The 26,820-nt window shown below is 40.1% G+C and overlaps 1 protein-coding gene across 5 annotated transcripts; it reads right to left on the minus strand.

Moving 5' to 3' along the window:
* Window positions 1–5,798: 5,798 nt before the first annotated feature.
* Window positions 5,799–26,456, minus strand: MGST1 (microsomal glutathione S-transferase 1). 5 transcript variants are annotated; one of them, XM_065886839.1, is made up of 4 exons: window positions 26,347–26,456; window positions 20,112–20,252; window positions 17,821–17,915; window positions 5,799–6,406 (listed from the first exon to the last, which is right to left on the minus strand). In XM_065886839.1, exons 2-4 carry the CDS (start codon window positions 20,235–20,237, stop codon window positions 6,160–6,162), a joined length of 468 nt encoding a protein of 155 aa, XP_065742911.1. In that variant the 5' UTR covers window positions 20,238–20,252; window positions 26,347–26,456; the 3' UTR covers window positions 5,799–6,159. The 5 variants fall into 5 exon arrangements, with proteins under 5 accessions (XP_065742911.1, XP_065742910.1, XP_065742912.1 ...); XM_065886838.1 differs by having other exon boundaries at window positions 20,112–20,259; window positions 26,368–26,409; XM_065886840.1 differs by lacking the exon at window positions 26,347–26,456 and having other exon boundaries at window positions 6,160–6,406; window positions 20,205–20,237.
* Between the last annotated feature and the right edge of the window lie 364 nt (window positions 26,457–26,820).

Genomic DNA, 26,820 nt, shown 5'->3' on the forward strand with positions numbered 1-26,820 from the left:
AAAATTTTACATTTGGGCCAGTAATATTGTCTGTGCTACACTCAATACACCAGTAATCGGAACTTGATTAATTTTGATGGAACACTTGGTTGGGAGCAGGGTGCAGATGATAATTTCAAGAGAACAGACTGGGCACAGTTTGGGAACCAACTTGATTAAAGAAGCAATAAGGTTATCCAAATATTTGTTCCTTGTCCCATCTGTCTCTCTAAGGCAGCGCACTGCAAATGAGAACGAGAAGGTCAAGTTCACATACCACGTATTTAGTTATAACTATTCTTATCATACTGAGGATATAACAGATTACCACTAATCTGATAAAATTCTGACACGTTAGAATGAATGCTGTTTTAATTGCACCCTGTGGTAGAGTTTATAAGATGTTTTACATGTGTCTGACTTGAACCTCATAACAGTATCATGAAGTGGGCAGGTGCAGTAAATTGGTTGCAAAAATAGCCTAAATTCTTCATCTCTTCAGGTATCCAGGCCCCTGGCTCACATGACTTTGCAATTCTTCTCACTAATAAGGTTGTCTGTGTCCCAGAGCTTTAATTCTGCAGTCATACATACGACTTTCTTTGGCCAGTAGCACGTTAGCAGATGTGATACGTGCAGAATCTTGGAAAGGTGCTAACGCCTTTCCGTTTCCTCTCTTGCTCTTTGCCGTGGCCATGTTAACATATCCAGGCTAGCCTACGAAAGCAAGAGTCAGCATACTGTTTCTGTAAAAGATCGGATAGTAAATCTTTTTGGTTTTGTGGACCATGTGGTCTCTACTGCTACTATTCAACTACTCGACGTTGTGACATGAAAGGAGCCATAGCAAATAGGAAAATGAATGAGCAAAATTGTGTTCTGATAAAACGTTATTTATAGAAACAATACATGGGCTGGATTTGGCCAAGGAGCCATAGTTTGCTGACCCCCATACTAGAGGATGAGACACATGGAATAGAGTTGAGTTGCCCCAGTAATCCTAGTTTAGATCATTTGGAATCACCCAAGTTCCAGCCAATTCCTAGATATGCGAGACAGCGAGACACACGTCCACGAGAATCACTTAGCCAACCTGTAGCTCACAGCAGACACATGTACGAACCCAGCCAACACCAGCCCAACCCCGCAGAATCATTTGCCAAGCCCCTGAGTCACGGACGATTTGTTACATAGAAGTATTGTGGCAAAAGAATATTAATACCGTAGGTAAAGTCTTAATCTTGCCATTTTAGAATTAAAGATGGGGCTTAAGGAAGTTAAATATCTTGGTCATTGTCTCGGGCAGCCAGAAAGTGTCAGAGCCAAGATTCAAATTTAAGTGCTTTCAAATTTATTGTTCTATTCCACTATGTAAAACTGCTTCAATCCTTTACTTTTCTCTTTATTTTAGATGGGTTTATTTATATAGCAATATAGATATAGATATGTATAATGTAGGGTGAAAGATGAAGAATTTTAGGCAGCTCTGACTCTCCACTGATTCCCCTCTTAGCTTTAAGCTATGGAAAATCATGTCACCCAGCCTTAAAATTTAGATGATTTTCTTTAAGTTGCTAATGCAGATCTCTTTGTGGTGTAGCACAGTCTATATCATCCTGGTTCTTATTTTCCGAAACTCCAGTAAGAGGAAATAACTTAAATGGCCTCCTCTTGCATGCAGCTCCTATCTCTCCATTTTACCGCTCCCATTTCATGCAGGGCTGTCAGGGCTTTCTGAATTAAATGTGACTTAGGTCCTGCCCTTGCTGCCTGAGGAGGCTCGCAGGTCCTATAGCGCATCCCCAATCTTGTACTTGAGCTGTCAAGTGTGAGAGATTGGTGCCACATTCAACCCAACATAGCCCCTTCCCAGTAGTCTGCCTTTGACAACCCCTCCTTGTCAAATCCAACAGTTTACATAGGATATATAGTGAATAAAGTACTCTGAAAGATACGAATGTAGAGGTGCTGCTTCCGTTGATAGCAGGAACACCTATCAGCTTCCCACAGGGCTGACATTTCAGGCTGGCAGCGGGGAGATGACCATAGGATTCTTGGGCCGCTGTTTCTAAATGGATTGTAGAGACTTTCAAGGCAAATTGCCTCACTTCTCACCATCTGTCTCCAAAAATAGTCAGTGTGAAGCAACTGTGCAACTCAAAAAAAAATATTTTTTTGGTATTTATAAAGTAGAACCCTCAGGTGAATGGTTGCTAGAACTTACACAGGATTCCTAGGCTTGAGCTATGAGTATTTTTAGTCCCATTCATGACATCACCTCTATCTTGAAACGGATACATCAGATTACCTTAGTCTTATGCCATTGAACATTTGACTCATCCAACTCTCTTCGGTGTGAACCCATGCTCTCCAAGCCACAAAAGCCTTTTTTTTTTTTTTTTTTTGCCACACAAGCCTTCCTATAGTGTGCAGAGCACTGAGTCATGGAGTAACTTTGGTACCTTTGGCAGTGCTTCCCCAGAGAAAATCAAGAGAGGATTTCTGATCACAATTTAACTTCCAAGGCAGCTTGACCACAGGGCCAGAATGGAGTGATCCCTGGGATTCAAAACCACTAGACCATGGGACAGTTATAGGACTGAGTTTCAGTGAATTCCTTGCTATTATGGTTTACGCTCAAGTCTCATTTATGAGTCTACCTCTCAGGGCCTAGTCACATCAATACCCTGAAAGAGTAAGTGTTTGAGTTTTCAAAGCAGAGGGTCCCACCCATTTGGCACTGATTAGATAAGGTTTTCTCAGTCTTTTAAAACCATAGAGCCCTTTAATATATGTCAAATTCTGATGTCCCACCACCATCTTTCAACATGTCCAAGCCAAATAAGTACATCTTAGAGACAGATGTCCCCACCTGCTAAGAAGATTCTACTCTACGTAGTACTACGTGAAGTAACCATAGGGCTTATGTCCTAAATAATATTGATTCAGTATATTGTGTGTATGTGTAGATGCTAGCTGTAGAGATTTTGATAAAATCTGCCCCACCCTCCAGCCCCATTTGAGAGTCACTGCACCCTCTCACTAAAACTCCCATCACCAACCTAGACGATGCTTCTATAAGAATTACAGATAAATACCTTCTGATTTCTGCAGAAGAAACTTGACTTACTTATGGTAGAGTTAGTTTAGGGTTGGTGAGAGACCAAGGCTTGAGTGAAGGGAGTGGTGAAATTTGAAGAAGTAACTTGTTACCTAATTATTAAGTGCATGCATAATGGTTAGTACTGGTGATGGTGGTGGTACTAACTCCCGTGTGTATGTGTGTGTGTGTGTGTGTGTGTGTGTGTGTGTGTGCGGAGTCTGAGAATGGGGTGTGTGAATGCAGATGTGCATTCACACATTCATGTTTGTGTACATGAATGAGAATGTATATATAAAGACAAAGAAAACACAATCCTTGCGTTCAAAGAGTTCTAATTAAGTGGTAGAAACATGAACATATCCATCAGGTCCCTCCCAGGTAACAGTGTTAATACAAACTGTGCAATCTCTTCTCCACCTCTGTCCCATCACAAGTCAAAGCCACTTATAGCACAGACGTCCCTCCAGAGTCCAGTGTGTCATGTGGTCAGGTGGGGATTCCTTGGTACAGGAGACACTGGACCAGTAAATATTTTTTCCTTCATCCATCCTCCTCCATTACAACAGTTTCACTAATAAATTCCCCAACATCTACAGCTTCTCTTCTGAGTGAAAACACAGTTAGAAACCATTTTAAATTGTCTTTACAACTATTATTCAAACTTGGAAATTGAAGTAGGTGATCTCTAGACATTTTCATTTTTTCTTAAACATGTTCTGCACACATCGTTTTTATACCTCTAAGAACATATAATTTAAATGTCCTTTCTTTTTCCTGATAGTTGTTAAGTAATGGATATCAAATATTAGTAGCTGAGTGGGTAACCAATAACCACAGTACATTCTGCTACTACTCTGAGAAGCATTACCAGGGAAGTAGAAAATTTATGAGAAGAATTACAGAAGTGACAATGGTTAAACAAGTATCTTACACAAAACTCAGCTAACTGAATCTTTGTGCTCGATAGATTACTCAAATAATTTCCATATGGAGGACACCTTATTGTTTAGAATATCTTTTTTTCACATACATAGATCATTTGACCTTCAAAAAACATAACAGAAGTTTAAGGAAACTACAGATTGGACAGAGTAAATAGGTTACCCAAATCCAGAGGGTAGGGTGTCTGTGTGTGTGTGTGTGTGTGTGTGTGTGTGTGTGCGTGTGTGTGTGCGTGTTTATGCAGGCAGATCTAATCCTTAAATTTTGAACTTTTCACTTCTGAGCTCACGATCTTTTCCATTAATTATACCACAAAGCTTTCCTGATATGCAAAGCTGCTTTTAACATTAGGAAAAGAAGTGAAAAGGAACTTGTACAGAATTCTCCACAGTCAATTGTCCAATATGTTTACGGACTTAAGAGCTGCTCAAATTATGAAACTTAAAATATAAACACAGTGACCTTTCATTTGTGTGGTAAACCTAAATGAACCATTATGAGAACCACTAAAAGCACTACTTAAGAAATATGTATTAAAATTAAGAGTAATCAAGAGAGAGAAAAACTAATAATATAAATGGTGAGTATAAGAAAAATATCAATATTTTAAAAGTTCATCCTTTATTATAAAGGTTTAAGTACACATAATTCAAGACAAAAAATATAAATATGTATGGATGTATATAGTGTTTATATGTTTGTAAACATATGCTTTATGAATTTTTATGTTTATATTTTTATATAGAAACAAAACTGAGCAGTATTTGATGCTAAATCCATTGGGTGAAAGTTTGTAGGAGGACAGGATTTGCACAGTCTCAATTTATCACCCTAAATACGATTACAAAAAGATAGCTTTACAGTGAATAAATCTGGTCGATACTACCTTACTGAACTGATCACCACTAATGGGACAAACTGACATCAAATGTGCTGTAATCTGAAGAACACAACGTTAACAAAAATGTTTAATTTGAATCTAAGAATGAGAAAATAATATACAAAACCAAATCAGATTAAGGATCATTCTACAAAACCACCAGCCTAAACTTCTCAAAAAATGCCAGCCATAAAAGATGAAAAAAAATGAAAGAACTCATCCATTTTATTGAAAACTAAATAGAAATGATAACAAAAGGCAGTGTGACGTCCTTGTTTGATTCCTGGATCAAAAATAAAGCAGTTATAAAAGACATTATTGGAAAAATTGGGGAATTTAAATATGATCTGTGTATGTTAATAAATATTGTATTAGAGTTAAATTTCTTTGGTGTGAGAATGGTATGGTTATTTGGAGACTGCTTTGTACACAGGAGATAAATGCTGAAGTATTTAGGATTGAAGTATCTTAAATGCATGATATAGTATATGCAGCTTACTTTCAAATTGTTCAGAAAAAACACTGAGTGATAAGAGCTAAAGCAAATATGTGGAAATGTTAACAACTGGTAAATTTAGGTGAAAGACGTATAGAAGTTCATTGTACTACTTTTCTACTTTTCTGTAGGACTGAAAATTTTTTTTTTTTTTTTTTTGCGGTACACGGGCCTCTCACTGTTGTGGCCTCTCCCGTTGCGGAGCACAGGCTCTGGACGCGCAGGCTCAGCGGCCATGGCTCACGGGCCTAGCCGCTCTGAGCCATGTGGGATCTTCCCGGACCAGGGCACGAACCCGTGTCCCCTGCATCGGCAGGCGGACTCTCAACCACTGCGCCACCAGGGAAGCCCTGAAACTTTTGAAAATATGTTGGGGAAAATAAAATCAAATGAAATCGTTCTTCAAATTCTTTATTTCATACGCCAATTTCAGCAATACTGAAATACAAGTTTAACATACATGCACTTACTCTTTCTAAAGATTTAAAATATGAAATGTTGAATAATGTTACAAATTACAATCAAAATTTAAAACAAAGTACTTTAAGAATAAGACAAAAGAGCTAAAAATTATGTTAAATTTCTAGTGCAAATATTAAAAAAGAATAAAGGATATTGGTGACATTAATATTCAGACTAGGTTTTCCCTATCTTAATTTCTCTGCTCCCTTCCCACTTAAAATCTTAAAAAGTATTTGTTATAAATTGGAAGTACAGAATTGTTAGAAAATCACTGGATGACGAGTTGTATGATTCTCTTTACAGGTACAACCTACTTCTCAGCAATCTGTAAGCCATTGACAGCGTAACTCCATATCCAAGGAAAAAAGCCAAAGCGCGATTTGGCTGGGGAAGGGGTATCAAATATGCAATTGTGTGGTAGATTCGTGCTCCAACAAAGAGCCTGAAGTGCAGGATGGCAGTAGAGAGATCTGGACCACTCAAGGAATACAGAAGGCCAATACCAAGAAATGGCACAATATTTTCGAGGTCATTCAAGTGGGCTCTGTGGAAAAAGATGCCTTGTAAAACACAAATTTCAAAATCAGCAGAAATATATTCATTTTTTCCTCTCTTCTGAAACTAAATAGAAGTGTTAACGGATCTTAAACATGCAAAGTAAGATTCATTTTATTTCTCTCAAATTCCCTTGCTTCCTTACCCACTTGACTCTTATTTAGAATGTCTCGTTATCTTGTTTCTTTTATTTGCAGTGTATCTCAACATACAACAGAGAAGGCTTTTTGCACTTTCAAGACTATCAAAACTGCATCTACATAATAAAACTCACTCCATTTTTATACATATAAAATATTTTTTCTTCTAAGGTCCATACAACAGCAATTCAAGATTCTTCTTATAAAAACTCTTCTTCCGAAAAGAACAAAATCGTTTTGGTTATGATCTTTCTTAAGACTCCTCCCTCACTTGTGCTAGCTAGTCTGCAAAATGGCTCCTGAGACCACCCTTGCCCATTCACCCAATCCACTAGGTTGCCAAGAATCAATTTGCCAATTTAATATCAAGAAATTCATGCTCTCCACATCCATATAACAGAATACATAACTAGTCTTTCAAACATGGGAAAAAATTTAGCCAACCTATCCTCAAATTGCAAAAGGAATTAGTTAGTAGTGATGGAGCAAAGTGCAAAGTATACACAAAATTGATAGACAATAAAGAGAAAGACATATTTCCTTGATTGGGATTTCATACCACAGCTATAAGAAAACAGAAAGCATGGTTTAGACACAAGTTTTCCTCCAATTCATGGCACCTTGAATACAAGGCACATGTATTATTGGCTTGACATTTTTTAAGCTGCTTCATCTTCAAAAATCTGGTACTCCTGTTCAAGTCTCCAGAGTTAAACACTGCTTAAGAATCTAGACTAGAAATTGAGATTTTGACAGAGCTTATCAGCTATCGATACATATTTCAAAATGAACAATATTGGTTTTACGTTACCCTCTTTTCTTTTAGCAAAAAACGTAACTATTACATATTGCCTGCTCAATGATCACCATTCTCCTCCCCTCCTTTCCTTTCTCCTGTTTCCTGTAGATTATCCTTTCTCATCACCTTTTTGACAAAGATGATGACAACATAAAGGTATGAAGAATGCGACAGTAACCTGGGTAAGTAACAGTCTTAAAAAGATTTAAATGAACAACTGCCTGTTCCTGAATAAAAGCCAAGACAGAAAGGCATGGGAGTTCTTATCCCTTCTCTTTCATGGAACAACCCAAGGGTTACTGAGAGTGAGGTGGGCAAGAAAGGACAGGGATACTATTTTCTACTAAAGAAGAGCCCGCTTCACCAATTACACCAAGGGTATTTGTTTGGGTCCTTTGAACTCTCCTGCTGGACCACAGCTATATCTTCACCTCCCATCTTGGCCAGGTTACTTTTCTCCTTCACAACATTCTAAAAGGACAGACGTTTTCAAGTTGGGAAAGAACCTACAATGGTGAGACTCTGTGGAAATGTGTTTACTTCTAAGCCTGTGTTAAGCAAGTGGCAAAGAGAAGAGAAGAAAGTCAAAGACAATAAGGGGTAGAGAGCTCCAGTGGAGGGAGAGGGAAGGAAGTTCAAAGGCAGGGCTTCCTTGGACCTTACTGGCCCCTCCATTTTTTTCTGGCTTCCCTCTCTCTCTTTATCTTATTCTCTTTTCAATTCTCTTTCCCTGTCCTTGGCCCTCAAAATGGTCTCAGAGATAGCATTCCTTATTGTCCTAGTAAGGTCTGTTTTCAATGGAGCCTGATACTCTGTGTTAATTTACGCTATTTTATATGCTCTTCTTTTTTAGACCCTGAGCCAGGCACGTGCTTACCCAACTCTCCCAGTCAGCTCCTACTGTAGTCCAGTATCACCCTTCCACCATAACCCTTTCTCCGCTCAAACAACAGAAGTCATCCTAGAGGGGCAGCTCCCTTCGTTTTCACGTCATTCCTAGACAGCTACCAAAATCTAATACCTGGTGGACATCCATCTTTATGTGTGACCACCTTCTACCGGGGTCTGTTTCCCCCCCCTCCATCATCCTGTGTTCCCGTTTCCTTTCTCCTTCAGGCAGATGCTCCTTGGGGCAAGCTTGCTCGGGGCTGACCTTCCCATCAGCCCTGCTCTGTGCTTATGATGCACCAGTCACACCTTCCTAGTCAGATCAGAACCACTCGGATCTCAGCATCACCCTGACCTTGACCAGAGTTGCTAGACATCTTTGAGAATTATCAGGGGATGGCCAACTACAAAAGGAGCTTCACACCAGACTTGCTGACTCCCTTCTCTTACCCAAAGTTCTTCATGCTCAGCATACAGCAGCAGTATGTCCAAATTCCCACAAAGAAAACTTCCCAAATTGACGTGATCTCTCCTCTCCTTCTCCTAACATTCTCCAGCTTCTTCCTTTATGAAATATTCTTAAATACCCTAGGAACTAATACCCTGTACCTCACGACTTAACATCTAAAGGGAGACTGCTTTATATCATTCTCTAACTACATGAATGTTGGTCTTATTTTTAGAGGAAAAGTTATAAACCCCCTCAAGGTCAGGAACCCAGTCTTAAAGCTATTTTACAGCACTCCAATAAAAGAAGTGACCGTGAGACACACACGGTAATCTCTCAATAAATGCTTCCTTCATGCATTGGGGCCAGAAGAGAAGTCACCTGGCTCAAATCCTAGCCCATGTTCCAGTTCCTTGAAGAATCCCCAGCGAGTATCACCTGGACTCCACTGAACAGTTTCAGGGAAGGGGTATTCTCTACCTTTGAACATAGCCTATTCTAAACATCTCTCCTCTTCCTAAGTACCACCCCCCTTTTCCTCTTTTGAATGCTACCCTGTATTTCTCCAGCTGCCCTGATTACCGTACAACTTTCTTTTTACCTTGTTGTAGGGAACACATGTGGTCTTGAATTCTTTCTAGAACGAGATGGGATAGGATTAAATAAATGCGTAATGTAAAAGGTTTTCTAATCATCACTGATTTCTGTCTGCCCAGAATATAACTAACTAACTTTAGGCTACTTATCTTGACATTTCAACACATATTACTTTATATTTTTAATTAAGTGTTCCATATGTGTAGAATGTATTAATTTTCTCACTATTGCATACCTGAAAGCATAATTTTCACTTCCTTTGTAGCCAAGTTCTGTCCCTGTCACTGAAATATGCTAATAGAAATAACGTGATAATTACATGTGGAAGTAATGAAAAAGAAAAATTCTAGGCTAAAAATGCAAAGTGGAGATTCTGGAAACTCTTTCTCTGAAAAGTATCTCCAAAAGAGATTTGTCAGTAGGAAATTTTTTGATGGGACTGATCCGATCTCAAAAAAATACACCTGGAAACTGGATGCCTTGCCTTTCCTGGACACTCTCTTTCTTGCCACACTGAAAAGCCAGTGTCTGATCGCCAGGAGGCGCGGGACACACAGTGGCTGCACCTCCTCAAGGACACTGACTCCTTTCACAGCTGAGGTCAATCATTCTCACTAAATTTTATTTGTTGCCCACAACCTGATGAGAAGATCAGCTCAGATAATGGCTTTCTCCTTTAGAAATACAATCCCATGGGCAAGGAGAGATAGACGTAGGGGCTGGGAAGGGAGAGTGGGGAGGAATCTAAAAATCCCCCAATAAAATACCTGTTGCTAAGTTTTCATAGGTGAGACTTACTTTGATCTCCCTTTCAAACTTACTAATGCTACTAAAGGTCTAATTGTTGTCACTTTCAAGTTCTGGGCAATTTTATGAGCATAGGGTCATGACTAGCATCATGTATTTGATTACCTTCCCTAAAAGGGATGCACAAAAAGGATGAGACAAAGCTGTAAACTGCTTACTTTCTCTTTAGTGGTTTTGATAACTCCACAAAGCTTTATTCACCTTTTCTAATTTTTATTCTTTTTCATCATAACACATATAATTTTCCTCTGATACTGTTTGAAATTTTCACATTGATTCTTTGAGAGATTCCTCAGACTATTTTAGATCCATATTCTTGACACAATCCATTTTAAAACTGGCCACTTTGGGGCTTCCCTGGTGGCGCAGTGGTTGAGAGTCCACCTGCCGATGCAGGGGACACGGGTTCGTGTCCCGGTCCGGGAAGATCCCATATGCTGCGGAGCGGCTGGGCCCGTGAGCCATGGCCGCTGAGCCTGCGCGTCCGGAGCCTGTGCTCCTTAACGGGAGAGGCCACAGCAGTGAGAGGCCCGCGTACCGCAAAAAAAAAAAAAAAAACCTGGCCACTTTAATCAGTAGGACTGCTGAATTAACAAATATATAACTAAGTGAAGCAAAAGTTAAAATTTTATTCTAACTATCTAGCATAGACTTCCTCTTAGAAAAAGCCATTCTTGCTTGATAAATAATTTGAGATTAAACTTTTGCATAAATAAAAAAATTAAATTTCGGTACTGGAGGAGCAGAGAAGTACATGGGGTAAAAGAACAGCCTGCAAAATGGTGTAATGCTGACCATTTTGTGAGGTGACAAGGGCACAATGCAACTTTCCCAGGGAGAGGATGCTGAAGGACAGAGCACTGTTAACATACAACTTGAAATGTTTGTGTTGCCATACTGTAAACTCTGCACCTTGATTTAGTCAGGTCTATTTTTATCACATTTTTAACTTGATTTGTTGACAGAGTTGAGGAAAGAACCAAGTTTACACCAGCCTAACAAAATGCAGAATACGGAAACATGCACAAATGCAGGATTGCAGACTGGGTTAATCTTGAGACTATATACCATAAGGGAATCTGCAGAGATCTTGGTAGGGGCTTCAGACTTTCCAGGAAATCAAAAGTGATGATGCAAATATGATCTAGATTCCAAAGGGATTTGATGCTGCAGCAGATACATGAATTACAGAAGTAAATTTTTTTCTTTCAGTCCCCATTTCATTATCTATTTATACTCAACAAATTGAAGAAGTGTAGTCAAATCTATTCATGATGTTTCATATCTTAACTATTCATCACGAAACTAAATACCTAAATGTTTAAGTATGGCTATGAAAACTCTTCACTGCTTCTTTAATTTCATATAATTTTGCTTATCCTGTGAAATGTGTCTAGAATTGTACTCCAGTTTAGATGAGCATTAGAAAATACTAAATGAAGACGGTACATAACTTGAATGTTTCACATGTTAGAAAAAGGTAACTAATGGATTGGCAATGGAATCTCAATATAAAAAATTTTGCGGTGGGGAGAAGGCTGGCCAAGATGGTGACAGACGGGGCTCCTGAACTCCCCTCGTTCCACAGATACACCAAATGGACAGTTACACATGGAGCAATTACCTCTGAAAGAAATCCAGAAACTAGCTGAGCAACTTCTACTCATTGAGAGAATGAGAAAATACGCACATCAAAATGGATAAGGAAAGGCTGAGAAAATCTTGCTATAAACCGCACCCCCAGAACAGCACCATACAGTCGGAAGGGAATTCTCAACTCCCAGCTTCTCCCTGAGGAGAAAAGGGTTTAGACCTCATATTTAGTGCCCCAACCTTTAAGACTTTCACCCAAAAACAGGCCCCCACCAAAACAGCTAACTCTGTAAGTCAGTGAGGATTGCATTTTGGAGACCCAAAGGACGATAGCAAACAAAAGCAAAGTTGTTAACAGGTGCATGAGACTTGTTCTAGCTATTCCCCCAGGACTCAGTACAGAGGGAACAGGCAAAAATGCCGATCTCCCAGTCTTTCCCAGATAGAGATCCACCTGCATACTTTAAAAACTGCTACCTAAAGGTCAAGCTCCCAGTTAGCCTGCATCTAGGCTCTGGCTTCAATCCTTCCTAGGAAAGCCAGTAGACACCTGCTCCATTTTCTCCTTCTAGCCCAAAACAAGTCGCCAGTATCTCCCCGGAAGGAGCTTACACACATCTGCACCTCAGCTTTTATGGCTGCAGCCCAAGTGATGGGTCTCTGGATCACCTGGCTCTGACAGCCCATAGTGCTACCATTCACAAGTCCCACAGGAATACAGCAAACAAAGAAGCAGTTCTCAACAAGCACAATCACTTGCCGCAGCTACCCCCACCCCCAGGGCTCAGTGAAGAGGGAGCAGGCAAAAATGTCCATCTTCCAGTCTTTCCCTAAAAGGCGTTCATCTGTATACTTTAAAGCTGCTGCTGAGGGTCAGGCTTCTAATTCAGTATGCATCTAGAGGCTGGCTATAATCCTCCTCAGAGACTGGAGAAGCCAGAAGACACATCCCTCACCTTCTCCCTCTAGCCCACTCCAAGTTGCCCGTATCTCCTTGGAAGGAGCTTGTACGCACTTCCGGCACTCCAACTTTTGCAGCTACTACTGAAGGGACAGGCTCCTGGATTGCCTGGCTCTGAGAGCCCATGGGGCTTGCATTCATGACTTCCACAGGACTACAGCAAACAAGGAAGCAGTTTCTTAATAGGTACAAGAGCTCTCCCCACAGCTATACACCTGAGCCCAGGAAAAATGCCCAAATCCCAGTTTCTCTCTGGAAGGGGCTTAACTACCTACTTTCCCAGCTGTTGTTTGAGAGGCCAGCTTCCAGTCTGCTTGCAGCTAGCTGCTGACTGTGATCCTCCCCTTTGGAACACTTGAAAAGTCTTGGCACACACTCAAAATCTGGGAGCCAGTAGAAACAAAGAAGGCAGCCTGGACAATCACAAAGGCTTGAGAGGCAACCAGGAGCTCAAGCTAATTGACAAGGTTCATCTCCCACAGGAGACCACTCTTTCAAGACTGGGAGTGGTGGTTGTTTTATCTAATGCACAGAAACCAACACAGAGAATAAAGAAAAATAAAGAAACAGAGAAATATGTTCCAAACAAAAGAACAAGATAAATCTACAGAAACAGACCTTACTGAAACAGAGATAAGTGATTTACCTGATGGAAATATTGGTCATAAGATGCTCATCAAGGTCAGGAGAACAATGCATGAGCAACGTGAGAATTTCAACAGAAATAGGAAATATTTTTAAAGTAACAAACAGGAATCACAGAGCTGAAGAGTGTGACTGAATTAAAAAATTCAATAAAGGAGGTCACAACAGATTAGATGAAGCAGAAGAAAGGTTCAGCAAACTTGAAGACAGTACAGCAGAATTCATCCATCAGAGAAACAAAAAGAAAAAATAATGAGCAAGAGTGACAACAGCTTAAGGAACTTATTGGAAAAACCCTCAGAAAGACCAATATATGCATTATAGAGGTACCAGAAGTATGAGACTGAAAAGCGGGCAGAAACTTACCCAAAGAAGTAATGACTGAAAATGTTCCTAATCTGAAGAAAGAAATAGACATTCAACTACAAAAACCTCAGAAAGTACCAAAACAGAAGAATCCAAAGAGACCCACACTGAGACACGTTATAATTAACTCATCAAAAGTTAAAGACAAGGAGAGAAGCTTAAAAGCAGCAAGAGAAAAGCAACTTGTTTCATACAAGGGAACCCACATAAGATTATCAGCAGAATTTTTTATCAGAAATTTTGCAAGCCAGAGAGAGTGGGATGATATATTCAAAGTTCTGTAAGAAAAAAACTACCAACTAAGAATACATTACCCAACCGATCCTTCTCAAACTTTTCCAAAAAAAGAAAAGAGGGAACATTTACAAACTCATTTTACAAATCCAGTATTACCCTGATATCCAAGTCAGATAAGGACACTACAAGAAAAGAAAATTACAGGCCAATATCCCTGATGAACACGAGGCAAAAATCCCCAACAAAATATCAGCAAAACAAATTAAACAGTTTAATTGAAAGGATCAAAAGCATCATACTCCATTATCAAGTGAGATTTATTCCAGGGATGCAAGGATAGTTCAACATCTGCAAATCAATCTGTGTGATACTCTACATTAACAAAATGAAAGATAAAAATCTTCTCAGGGGCTTCCCTGGTGGCACAGTGCTTGAGAATCTGCCTGCCAATGCAGGGGACACAGGTTTGAGCCCTGGTATGGGAAGATCCCACATGCCGCGGAGCAACTGGGCCCATGAGCCACAACTACTGAGCCTGCGCTTCTAGAGCCTGTGCTCCGCAACAAGAGAGGCCGCGACAGTGAGAGGCCCGCGCACCGTGATGAAAAGTGGCCCCTGCTCGCCGCAACTAGAGAAAGCCCTCACACAGAAACGAAGACCCAACACAGCCAAAAATAAATAAATTAATTAATTTTTTAAAAATCTTCTCAATAGAAGCAGAAAAAGCATTTGACAACCCAAAACCCTTTCATGATAAAAACTCAGAACAAGCTGGTTATAGATGGAATGTACTTCAATGTAATAAAGGCTATATATGACAAGTCCACAGGTAACATGGTTCTCAATGGTGAAAAGCCAAAAATTTTTCCTCTAAGATCAGGAACAAGACAAGGATGCCCATTCTCATCACTTTTATTCAACATAGTACTGGAAATCCTAGTCAGAGCAATTAATCAAGAAAAAGAAATAGTCATCCAAAACAGAAAGAAAGAAGTAAAACTGTCTCTATTTGTAGATGATGTATTATTTTAAAAACACTCACCTAATTCCACCAAAAACTGTTAGAAGTAATAAATGAATTCAGTATAGTCTCAGGATATGAAATCAATATACAAACATATTTTGTTGGAGAATATCAAAGCCAAATTCTTGCTCAAATTTCAATAAAACTACAATGAAAAAAAAATCAGTTGCATTTCTATACACTAACAATGAACTATCAGAAAGAGAAACGTAAAAAACAATCCATTTAAAATAGCAGCAAAAAGAATAAAATACTTAGAAATAATTAATTTCTAATAATTAATTAATTAAAGAGGTGAAAGATCTATACACTGAAAACTATAAGACACTGATGACAGAAATAAAAGACAAATAACTGAAAAGATATTCTCTTCTCATAGATTGGAAGAATTAATATTAATATTGCTAAAATGTCCATACTACCCAAAGCAAACTACTCCCTCTCAAAATCCCAGTGGCATTTTTTTTTTTTTGCGGTACGCGGGCCTCTCACTGTTGTGGCCTCTCCCGCTGCGGAGCACAGGCTCCGGACGCGCAGGCTCAGCGGCCGTGGCTCACGGGCCCAGCCGCTCCGCAGCATGTGGGATCTTCCCGGACCAGGGCACGAACCTGTGTCCCCTGCATCGGCAGGCGGACTCTCAACCGCTGCGCCACCAGGGAAGCCCCCCAGTGGCATTTTTAAAGAACTTTTTTAAAATCCCAAAATTTGTGTGAAACCACAAATGACCCTGAATATCCAAAGCAATCTTGAGAAATAAAAACAAAGCTGGAGGCATCATACTTCCTGATTTCAAACTACATTAAAAAACTATAGTAATCCAGGCAGTATTGTATTGGCATAAAAGCAGACACATCGATCAAAGGAACAGAATAGAGAGTCCAGAAATAAACCCATACATAGTCAATTAATTTTTTACAAAGGAGCCAAGAATACACAATAGGGAAGGACAGCCTCTGCAATAAATTGTGTCAGGAAAACTACATTTCCACAAGCAAAATAATGAAACTGGACCCTATCTTACACCATACACAAAAATCAACTCAAAATGGATTAAAAACTTGAACATAAGACCTGAAACCATAAAACTTCTAGAAGGAAAAGACAGTCAGTAAGCTCTTTGACATTGGCCTTAGCAATGATTTTTTAGATTTGACACCAAAAGCAAAGACAACAAAAGCAAAAACAAACAAATGAGACTACATCAAATCAAAAAGCTTCTGCTCAGCAAAAGAAACCATCGACAAAATTGAAAGGCAACTTATGGAATGGGAGGAAATATTTGCAAACCACATATCGGATAAGGGCTTATATTCAAAGTATATAAGGAACTCATACAATTCCATAGCCCAAAACAAATAAACAAGTAAAAATAACTCAATTAAAAAAGGAGACCTCATTAGCCATTTTTCCAAAGAAGACATCCAACTGGCCAAGAGGTACATAAAAGGTGCTCAACATCACCAATCATCCTAAATCAAAATGAGTTATCACATTATATCTGTTAGGATGGATACTATGAAAAGGACAAGAGATAGAAAATGCTTGCCAGGTTGTGGAGAAAAGGGAACTCTTCCACACTGTTGCTGGAAATGTAAACTGGTACAACCACTATGGAAAACAGTATGGAAGGTCCTCAAACAATTAAAAAGAGAACTACCATTATCCCAAAGAGATGTCTGCACTCCCATATTCATTGCAGCATTATTCACAACAGCCAAGACATGGAAACAACCTAACCATACACACACACACACACACACACACAATGGAATATTATTTAGTCTTAAAAAAAAAAAAAAGGAAATCCTGTCATTTGGATGAAACTGGAGGGCATTAGGCAAAACGAAATAATTAAGACAGAGAAAGACAAATATTATATGGTATTACTTATACACGGAATCTACCAAAAGGAAAAAAATCAAATTCATAGAAACAGAAAGTAGTGGTAGCCAGGGCACTAGAGGTTGGGGGAAATATGGAGAGGTTGATAAAAAGGCACGAATCGTCCGTCATAAGATGAACAAGGTCTGAGGATCTAAAGTATAACATGCTGACTATAGTTTATAACACTGTATTGTGTTACTGTATAACTGAAAGTTGCTATAGGAGTAGAAATTAAATGTTCTCACCAAAAAAGAGAGGAGGGGAGATGAAATATGTGAGGTGATGGATGTGTTAATTAACTCAATAGAGGGAATTCTTTCACAACATATACATATATCAAATGACATTGTACACTTCAACCATCTTACAATTTTATTTGTCAATAATACCTCTGTAAAGATGAAAAAAAGTTTGCAATTTACATGACTTTATGCCAAGGATTAAGAAATATACTCCAGAACTAGAATTCAATGTGCTTTTAAAATAAGTATATTCCTGGTATTATTAGGAAACTGTGTAGATGGTATCCTGGCTTACTGCTTTTCATTGTTCATTGCATTCTCAGTATATTAAACATAATATCTACAAAGAAGAGAGAGAGAGAGAGATTGGAAAGGGAGAGATTTCCCAAGTTCATATTTTGAATCTTATGCGAAAATACCTAGTTCTTCAACCTTTTACACAAGCTAACAGTTTTACCTCTGGAGAAAGATGACAAAAACTGCAAGAATCTACCATCCTCATTTCACCTCCTACCTGTCATTACTTTTGATAAATCCCTACACAGAACAAAGTCATTAACCCCAACAAAGTGCACAGAAAAGCTAAATTGGAAATATGTGTAATCACAGTGATAGTTGGAGACATCTAGATCGCTAATTTTCTATAATTATATGGACTAGGTAAAATGACCGACTTTTCTTCCTTCTTTCTTCAAGACCCCAACATCCTCACTTAACTCTGGTACCAAAATTCTTTGATCAAGTAAATCATTTCAGGAGACAGTGGGTTCACCTTCGTACACGTTCCACTCTGTCATCTGTCCGAAGATACTTCTTGGCATTCTCTCCTTTGCCAAAGCTTGCGCAGTCTTCTGGGTTGGCAAAAACCTATTCCAAATAACGAGAAAGAAACCTATTTCAAATGCCAAGTAACATGGGGGTAACTGTATCTGATAAGTTATTTACATTTTAACGGAAGGAAATACAGGCATCCAAGTTGGCCATTATGAAAAAAAAAAATGGGAGCAATAGATCAAACCCAGGGGTAGCAGAAAGCATCTCTTCTTAAAATCTGAATTTTTATTAACAGTGTAAAAACAAATTTTAAGAGAAGCATAAATAACGTAAATAAAAACCAATGTATAAAAATAGCGAAAAGGAAGCAAAAATGGACAAACAGAGCATAATTCTAAGTCCTCATTGACTATTACGGTGAACTGGCATTTTTTTACAGTAATGTTGATGCACTTGCCCTCAAGAGTATTAATATTTCTAACTGGTTGGCTCATATGAAAGTCATAAGTTTACTTGCCAAGGATATCAGAGAACAGGCACGCAGCATAAAAGAGTGAGGGGCAGGAAAAGTACTTTGTACTTCGTTAGGATACGTGTGCCTCTTTTCTTTTTCTGAATTAACTAGAAGTTTGTGTTGAACAATACAGTGAAATATAAGAAGTTGAATCGCATTCCTATAAACACCAAGGACATGTTCTAGGGCGTATTTCATGTACTCCTTCCTGCCATTATGATGACGTTTGAAATGATTTCCCCATTCCCTGAAACTTGAAACATGCATTTAAAAATATTTAAGTATGTCCCAGTATTTAATAATATATAATAAAGAAAAACATGAACTCTAAAATTAGCCTTAATTTAAGCTGAGGAATGTCATAAATACTATAATATTTTTCTTAATATGACATGAGCATTTATTTCAGGTAAAGATGTTGAGGAGAACTGATGGGCAGCAGTGTGATACAGTGTCAGCTCTTGAGGTCAGATCTGTCTGTCTTGTCCTTAAATAATTGCCTGGCACACAGTGGATGTTCAATAAATACATTTCGAATAAGTAAATAAAGGTATTACAACGTAAAGTGCATGAGATTTTCATTTAAACCAATCTGAATTTGAATCTCAGCCTCACTCTTTATTGGTGTGCAACCTTGGGAAAGCTACTTAATCTCTCTGACTTGTATTTTGTCATCTATAAAATGGGAACAGTAATGCACATCTCACATGATAATGCTAAAAATTATGTAAAATGCTTCCATGATCTGACACACACAAAGAGTGTCATGGCTCCTAACATATATCACTGGCACTCCACAAACTGGAATTCCCTTCTCCTTTTAAGACAAGCAACATTTCTGCTATCCTTGGTGCCATGACATTTCTAGAGGACAGTGTGGATCTGGTGGTAGCAGGCACTTTATAGCCTGCTGCTCTAACACCTTGCCCCATTAGAGAGTTAAACATGTGGGTATGTGCCCCCATTAAAATGCAGATATCCCTGGGAAGAAATGACACCTCAAGACAGTAATGAGGAAATACCTTAGGAAGGACTGTGACTTCTAGATAAAAGCAAGGCTCTGGAGGACAAAAACTCAGGAAAGGGACTAAAAGAGAAATGATGGTTTCCAGAAAGAAGCTGCTGAATAGGCACAGGGACCACACCAATGAAGAGCATTTAACTTTGTCAATGTAGCTTTGCTTTACCCCCATCACTGTTGTCATAAACCCTGCCTGAATATAGGTTATGTGTTTCAAAAACTTTCTACCACCCTCCCCAAGCCTCCAGTTTTAAAAAAATCATTCTTATCACGATGGGTAGAAATATGATCCACTTAAGAATTCATAACCACACAAAATTCAAATGCCTTATCCCAATCACGAGAGGTTCTGCTGATAATAAGAACTTTAATTCCATCCCCAAAGGCATATCCTTGACCTGTAACAGAGCTGAAAACACCAGTTCACTGTCTAGAAAATGACTATCTTCTAAACTCTAGTAGGCAAAATTAACTCCAAAATCGCAAAAAGTTTCCTTGAAAACTTTGATACTCCAGAAATCTCATATGCTAAGTGGCAAGACAAAAGGTAAAAGCTACAATGAAAAAACGATTTCCTAGTTTCTAGGAAAAGGCACCCATTCCATAAATATAACAGAACCACCTGTACCAAAGGACTGCATATTTCATCTGCAGTATTAGACAATATGCCACTGGGCTTTACAAAAAATAATTTAAGAAAATTGCTTTCCAGAATCTCAACTCTTAAAAGAAAATATTGCCTCCCATGTCTTACCTTTCTTGTCAATCTACAGAATGCAGTTGCAGTACTCATAAACATCATTTTTGAAAGAACAATCGTTGTGTAGGAGGCAAAGGCCATGAATACTTCATTCTCCATTAGCTGCGTGAGGTCGACCATTGTTTCAGTTTTGGTCTGGAATCTTAAAAAAATTTTAGACAAGATAGGAAAAAGCAGACAGAAACACCCCAAATAACTTGACGGTCACCTGATGTGCTTATACTGCAGCATTAACCACACTGTTCTTAAAGATATCTTGGGTAGGGCTTCCCTGGTGGCGCAGTGGTTGAATGTCCACCTGCCGATGCAGGGGACACGGGTTTGTGTCCCAGTCTGGGAAGACCCCACATGCCGCGGAGCGGCTGGGCCCGTGAACCATGGCCGCTGAGCCTGCGCGTCTGGAGCCTGTGCTCCACAACGGGAGAGGCCACAACAGTGAGAGGCCCGCGTACCGCAAAAAAAAAAAAAAAGATATCTTGGGTTATTTGAAGAAGAAATAATGTTAGGTTTAATGCCAAAATGAATACTATTATGTTTTTTTCTAGTTCTATATCATTAAGCTTGAAGACATCAAACAAGTACTGAGTGAAAATGAAAATGCAGGGGGTATTACAAGCAAAAATAAACAGGTGAACTGCTCTAAAGATAGAAATAAAATCATATGTTTGCATCAAGACGAGCCACAAGTTGGACACACACAAAAACAGAATCCATGGATCTCTTCAGAAACATCAAACTATGTACATAGTATTTAGTATCATTAATGTTTGATTAGAAATGCTTAAGTTCTAACATATGTCCTCCTTTACAAACCCAACTTAACAGCCTTTTGTCCTTTCAGTCGTATTCAAGATCTCAGACTCCAGGATTCTAATTCCAGTCACACCATTTTGCTATTAACCTTGGTTGAGAGACTTAGCCTCTGTGAAACTGAATTCCTTCATTTATAAGATAGCAATAGTAATACCTCCTAACTTAGTGGGTTGTTGTCAGGATTTAATTGAGATAACGTGTGGAACATACCTAGCACAGTGCCTGGCCCATGAAAACCCTCAATAAAGTTTATGATCTCCTGATCACAATCATCGCTGCCATCAAGACCATGGTCATCATTCACATCAACACACATGAAGAGGGTGAAGCAGGATAATGGAAACATAAAATAACAGGCTTGCAAATGCAAGGTGGAAAATTGGCATTTATGATGCTTTTGTAGAAGGCACAAGGGGAGGAGGATTAACTTTACGTAGGTCTTCAGGTCACTTCACATTCCATATTTACTTCCACCTAAAAGCAGTCAGGAGTAAACTGAAGGTAATGCCCTGAGTCTGGTGTCGGAAGTATAACCGGGAAAGTGCTCAGGAAGGAGACAGAGGCACGGGTGATGCTGAAGTCCAAGTGGGTAGGAACTTAGGGTAAAGCTGAAATTCTGCACTATCTGAGAGTCATTCTTTTTAACCTCCTCTGTTCTATTATCAGCCCCACTACCTACATCTTCTATGTCTTCTACATAAACAAATATCTCTTCTCATACCCAAGCTTAAACGCTATTTTTCAGGCTTAGCACGGAGTGTTGTCTCTTGTAGACCGTATCTGTTCCTGCCTTTAAAACTCAACCCCTGCACGCAACCTAGAGTGATCATTCTGATCAATCTATCTACCAATAATCTGTAAACCTACATATCTTTCTATACTCTGCTACCGGTCATGCAGTTGTCTGTATGTTACTGTTGAATGGGACATAAGTCACATATATAATACATGTATATTTAATTTTATAAGACTTGGCTACACATCCAATTATACCACGTACTTTATGTGCATTGCCTTACATAATTTTCATAACCATAAAATTATAATTCTCATAAGTATATCTATTCTACAGATGAATGAAATGGAAATTTGAGATATTTAGCGGCCATGCTGGGACACAAACCCAGGTCTCTGACCTCACGTCTTGTATACCAACCACACCGCACTGTCTCCTTCAAGAGACTGCAAACTGCTTAATTCTGATTCAACTAACACTGACTGAGTGCCTACCCTGCAGCTGGCAGCGCTGGCACCCCTTCCATCTGTTATCTTCCTTCCTTTTCCAATTATGCTACAAGTTAAGTATTACTCCCATTTTGCAAATAAAAAACCCAAAGCTTCCTAAGCAACCCCTATTTTAAAAGGTAGACTAAAAATATACTCCTTGGATTCAGACAAATAGAAATGTACAGTTGACCCCTGAATAACACGGGTTTGTACTGTGTGGATCCACTTATGTTTGGATTTTTTCAATACTAAATACCAGCATGCTAAACAATTAGCAGCTGGTTGAATCTGCAGATGCAGAACCATGGATATAGAGGAACCGAGTATAAGACGGGGGCGACTGTAAGTCATACGTGGATTTTTGACTGCGTGGAAGGCTGGCCCCCCAACCCCCCGCATTGTTCAAGGGTCAACCGTATTTAGTTTAAATACACACACACACACACACACACACACACACACACAGTAGCAAATTAACCCACCTCCACCAGTCAGTAGTCTTGAAAGCAAGTATGTTAGATAGATTCTGCCAACTAAAAAGAGCACTCACCATCTGATTCTACAAGCAGGAAGTCACTAGCCAATGCTGTCGCTGACCTTTAACACACCCTGAAAGGAGTGCAGGGCAGGTCAGGAATGAGGCACTGTGTGCTCTGGGGAAAAGTGGCAGAAGACGCCTTCAGAGAGTTAGATATTTTCAGGAGAAATTTTTATGAGCCCAATTTTTTGTATCTTCTCATACCTAGAAAAGCACTAACGTCATTAGTGGAGACACCTGTTCCTCATAACCAGCAGCAAACTTCTACTAAGATGTGTGTTTGATTGTACACACCCCCTTCAGCAAAATCATATATATACTGATACCCGCACCTCCTCAAGAGCTACAGTCCTCAGGAAGCCCCAACTAAAGCTGAACTCCCAGCTCTCACGTTATGTGTTTTTTTCAGTTGACATTTCTCAGTGCAAAATAATACTTTTAGCAACATTTAATGTATCTGCTCTTGTTCTAGTATGGCGGGGGGGGGGGGGCAGGGGGAGGGAGTCATGAATAAACTGAACTCTCCTTCAGCACGCAGGTAGAGTAATTAGCCTAATAAGGAAGCCCTAAGTCCTATGCCTCTGGACAGAGATAATGAAGAAACACAGCAGAAGTGTTAATTTTTTTTTAATTTAAGAAAAGTTTATCAAGTAGGAAATGCTGCTATTCAACCATGATTTTAAAAGTCAAACAGTTTCTGTACCTCCCCACCAATGTTCTCAGAATGTAGTGTATTTAGCAACCAGAGGATGGTTTTCTCTCAGTGAAAACGGGTATAGAAAGGATAGAGAAAAAGCAGAAGACTTCCAGACCTGTTGGTGGGAAAACAACACAAAGACATGAGCAGTTGGAGGCAAAGGTCAATGGGAGGCTTTTTCTCTAAATGTGAACAACACACAAAGTGTCCTTTACACAGAGAGTTTCTCAATCACCAAAATGTGCCTTAGCTCAAGTCTGCGGCTTTTGGGAGCTTCTGGTATCACACACTATGGGTCCACAAATCGCCTCTCAGGATCAACACGGTCTACTCCCAGCACATCTGAGGGTGGGGTGAGGAGAGTTAAAGATAAGGCATTAAGAAATAGGGGTCATTTACAGCACAAAATTAGGTGGTGCTGATCTAGACTTTCTTTTTTGAAGCTAATTTGTCAGTAAGTTGCCTTGAACCTGCATCATGCCTGGGGCACTGCACTCTAAAAATAGTGGAAACTTTGTACATGAAAGGTCACCAGGAGGGAGGAGAGCAGTATAGTAGTAATAATACTTCAGACGGTAAAGTGTTCAGTGATTTGAGTAGTCTAGGAGCGCAGTAGAAATAATCTAAGAAAAGTAAGCAGAGCAAAACATGAAACTTGGTGATGAGTTATAGAAAATAAATGATTCCAACGATGTATTCTATTTGGACAGTATATTGTTCCTTTTATTGTCCAGCATTAGTTAGCACAGTGGAGAATATCTCTACCTATATCGCCGGGGGGGGCGGGGGGGGCTCAGTCCCCTAATGTGGAGGTGATGCCTTTACAAAGGACAAAGAGCTATGTGTCGAGCTCACACAGACTGTGCAACTAGACTGTGGTCCAGGTGGATGCAACTCTGCCACTTACCCACTGCAATTAATTTACCGTACCTGTAAAAATGAGGTTAATAATACTTCCTACCTCACAGGACTCTTGTGAGCATTAAGTGAATAAAGTATAAAGTGCTCAGAAAGGCAGTGGGACCCAGTAAGTGCTATACAAGTATTTGGTAAATAAATAAGTGCTGTTCTGGGCACTGAGGATACAATTTTAGAGTTTTCAAAAGCCATCACATTATCTCACTTGAGAATCTGGAGAACTCTAAGGTACTCAGAGCAAATATTTGTCTTTACTTTTAACATATAAGGAAACTGAGGCCCAGAGAGCTAGAATGAGTAATTGACCCAAATTCACAGTGGAGGGCCCAAGACTGGAACCCAGTTTTCTCAAGTGTTGAACTTGTGGGCTATCTACCATCAAGGCTAAACATTCTAGACTTCTCTGGCCTTCTGGGGGCCTCCTTCTGTCAAATCCCCTTCCTGTCTTGTCCCCCGCACCCCACAGAATCCCACCCCTGCTCCCTTAGTATCTATCACAGTTGAGTGATAGATACTACCAACTGAGAAATATTCCTCTTCTCTTTATAGGCTGTTAGCCAGAAAGAGCAAGGTTCTGTTATCTATAGCAGCCTTTCTACGTCAATATTGTGCAACACACAGTATGTGAGCACGCATTCCCATGGCCATGACTCTGCAATTTTAGACTTTTTAAAGCAACAGAACAGTACCCATGAGACAAAAAAAAGAGATAATTCAGTGGTCTCATTGCTGTTTATGAGTTCTAGAATTTACTGAATAGACTGAGGTGACTGCAGACAAGGCCTCCAAGTTTCAGGGCCCACGTGTTGGGAGGAAAATGCTTCTGGTTCTGGGGGGGGAGGCCGTTACCAGGGGCCTATGCTGACCTTTTCTGGACTCAGCATTTAAGAAACTCCACTCTCAAACAAACCCTCAGAAAAACTGTCCTTGTCTGCCACAGAGAGTAATATTCAAATTTGGACCGATTTGCCATTTTTCAAGATGAACAAAGGTGGTCAACACACATAGGCCTCTTATTTTGGAAAAAGCAGAAGACAGTAAAACTCAATACCAGCCTAACTCCCAGGGGATGCAAAAGGTGTGTCTAGTTTTCATAGCAGGCTAGGGATCTGAGGACACTGGGCTAGACTGGGTTAAAGCCTGTTAGCTGGAGACCTGGAGAAGTTTCCAAGGCCATTCAACAATGTTTGATTACAGCCCAACCGGCACGTTCTTGGAGAGTAAACAGGCAGAGGAAAAAGGAGAAAATAAATGTGGTGCCCGGACTACTAAGAGGCCTTGGGACTATTTCAAAGGAAGCAGGGAGATGGAATCTGCATGCACCCTGGTCCCCACCACCCCAGTCCAGCAACAGCAGTAACAGCTGAGGCCTGAACCCCCAAAGAAGGCTTCCTTTCTCCTTTACTCCTTCCACGTGGCTTTCGCCTCCAGACCGGGGGGCTGAGAATCCTCCCAGGGTTCCAGTCAGCAGACTCTAACAATCTCCAATTCATCTAATAGGGTCTAATTCACGTCCTCCTCCACTTTGTTAATTATTATTATTTTTTAACTTTGCTAATGTTTCTCTAGCTTATCAAAGCAAACCACGAGAAGCAAGTCCTGTCTTTCAGGAGGTACAAAGGCCAGTTTGCCCTTGAACTCAGAGCCACTGCAGGATTTTACACCCTTAGGATGAACGGAATTTGCTTCAACTGCAGCCACTTTCTAGATTACTATTACTCGCACGTACTTTTTATTCCCCAGAAGTTCAAGGGGGCCCTTTCAAAGTGGATGCTACCTTGGTCTGAGAATACAAAGTGGGTCAATCATCACTTAAACGCAAAAAAACTTATTCTCTCAAGTTTTAGTCCTGGGGCTTGACAATTCACCTGCAAGGGGGACAGGAATGAAACTCCCTTTTAAAAGTGATGGACTGAAAAGCAAACATATAGCAGCTACACGGAACAAAGAAGCTTCAGGTCGGCAGAGACCCTCAAGCCTACACCTGCCACCCCGGTCCCCTTCCCGCCGCCTCCCTCTCCTTACCCGCCGCTTACACACCCCTCCCGGGCACGTACTGTGAATCCGAGCAGGAGAAAGACAGCGACCTGGTCCCAGAGGCGCGTCGCGCAGGCGCTCGGTGACTTTCATTGCGAGGGCGGGCGGGTGGGAGGCAGGCGCCACGCCCTCTCTGGTTAATTTCCTCGGAACTTGCTCTCGGGCGCCGAAAGCACGACTTGCGACCTCGCCAAGGCCCTCCCCTAAATCGCCTGATTTTTCTCCCCCTGGAGTAACCCCCGCCCACCGGTTCTCCTCTCTGAACCCTTCTTTTTGGCGCCGGCGCAAAGTCTCCTCCCGAAAGGCCATTTCCCCTCTGCAGCGCCTCGGGACGTTAGCCATTGTATTGGGACACATCAAGTTTGGGCGTGGGGAAGGAGGGAAAGGAGGCCGACTTTTATGTGGCCGCAAACAATTTTAAAAGATCTCAATGTTGAAAGCTTTAGAGAATATTCAAATCTCGGGGGCTGGGG

This window comes from Phocoena phocoena, chromosome 11 (assembly GCF_963924675.1).
Source record: "Phocoena phocoena chromosome 11, mPhoPho1.1, whole genome shotgun sequence".
In the NCBI taxonomy this organism is placed as follows: Eukaryota; Metazoa; Chordata; class Mammalia; order Artiodactyla; family Phocoenidae; genus Phocoena; species Phocoena phocoena.

What these genes read in the sequence shown, in the direction of transcription:
- MGST1 (XM_065886836.1), bottom strand. Translation starts at nt 20,237, where the DNA reads ATGGTCGACCTCACGCAGCTAATGGAGAATGAAGTATTCATGGCCTTT. An exon ending in GGCAATATTTTCTTTTAAGA is followed by an intron (nt 17,916 to 20,078) that starts GTTGAGATTCTG and finishes TATTTGGAATAG; the next exon opens with GTTTTTGCCAACCCAGAAGA. An exon ending in AGAGTGGAACGTGTACGAAG is followed by an intron (nt 6,407 to 17,820) that starts GTGAACCCACTG and finishes CTTTTTCCACAG; the next exon opens with AGCCCACTTGAATGACCTCG.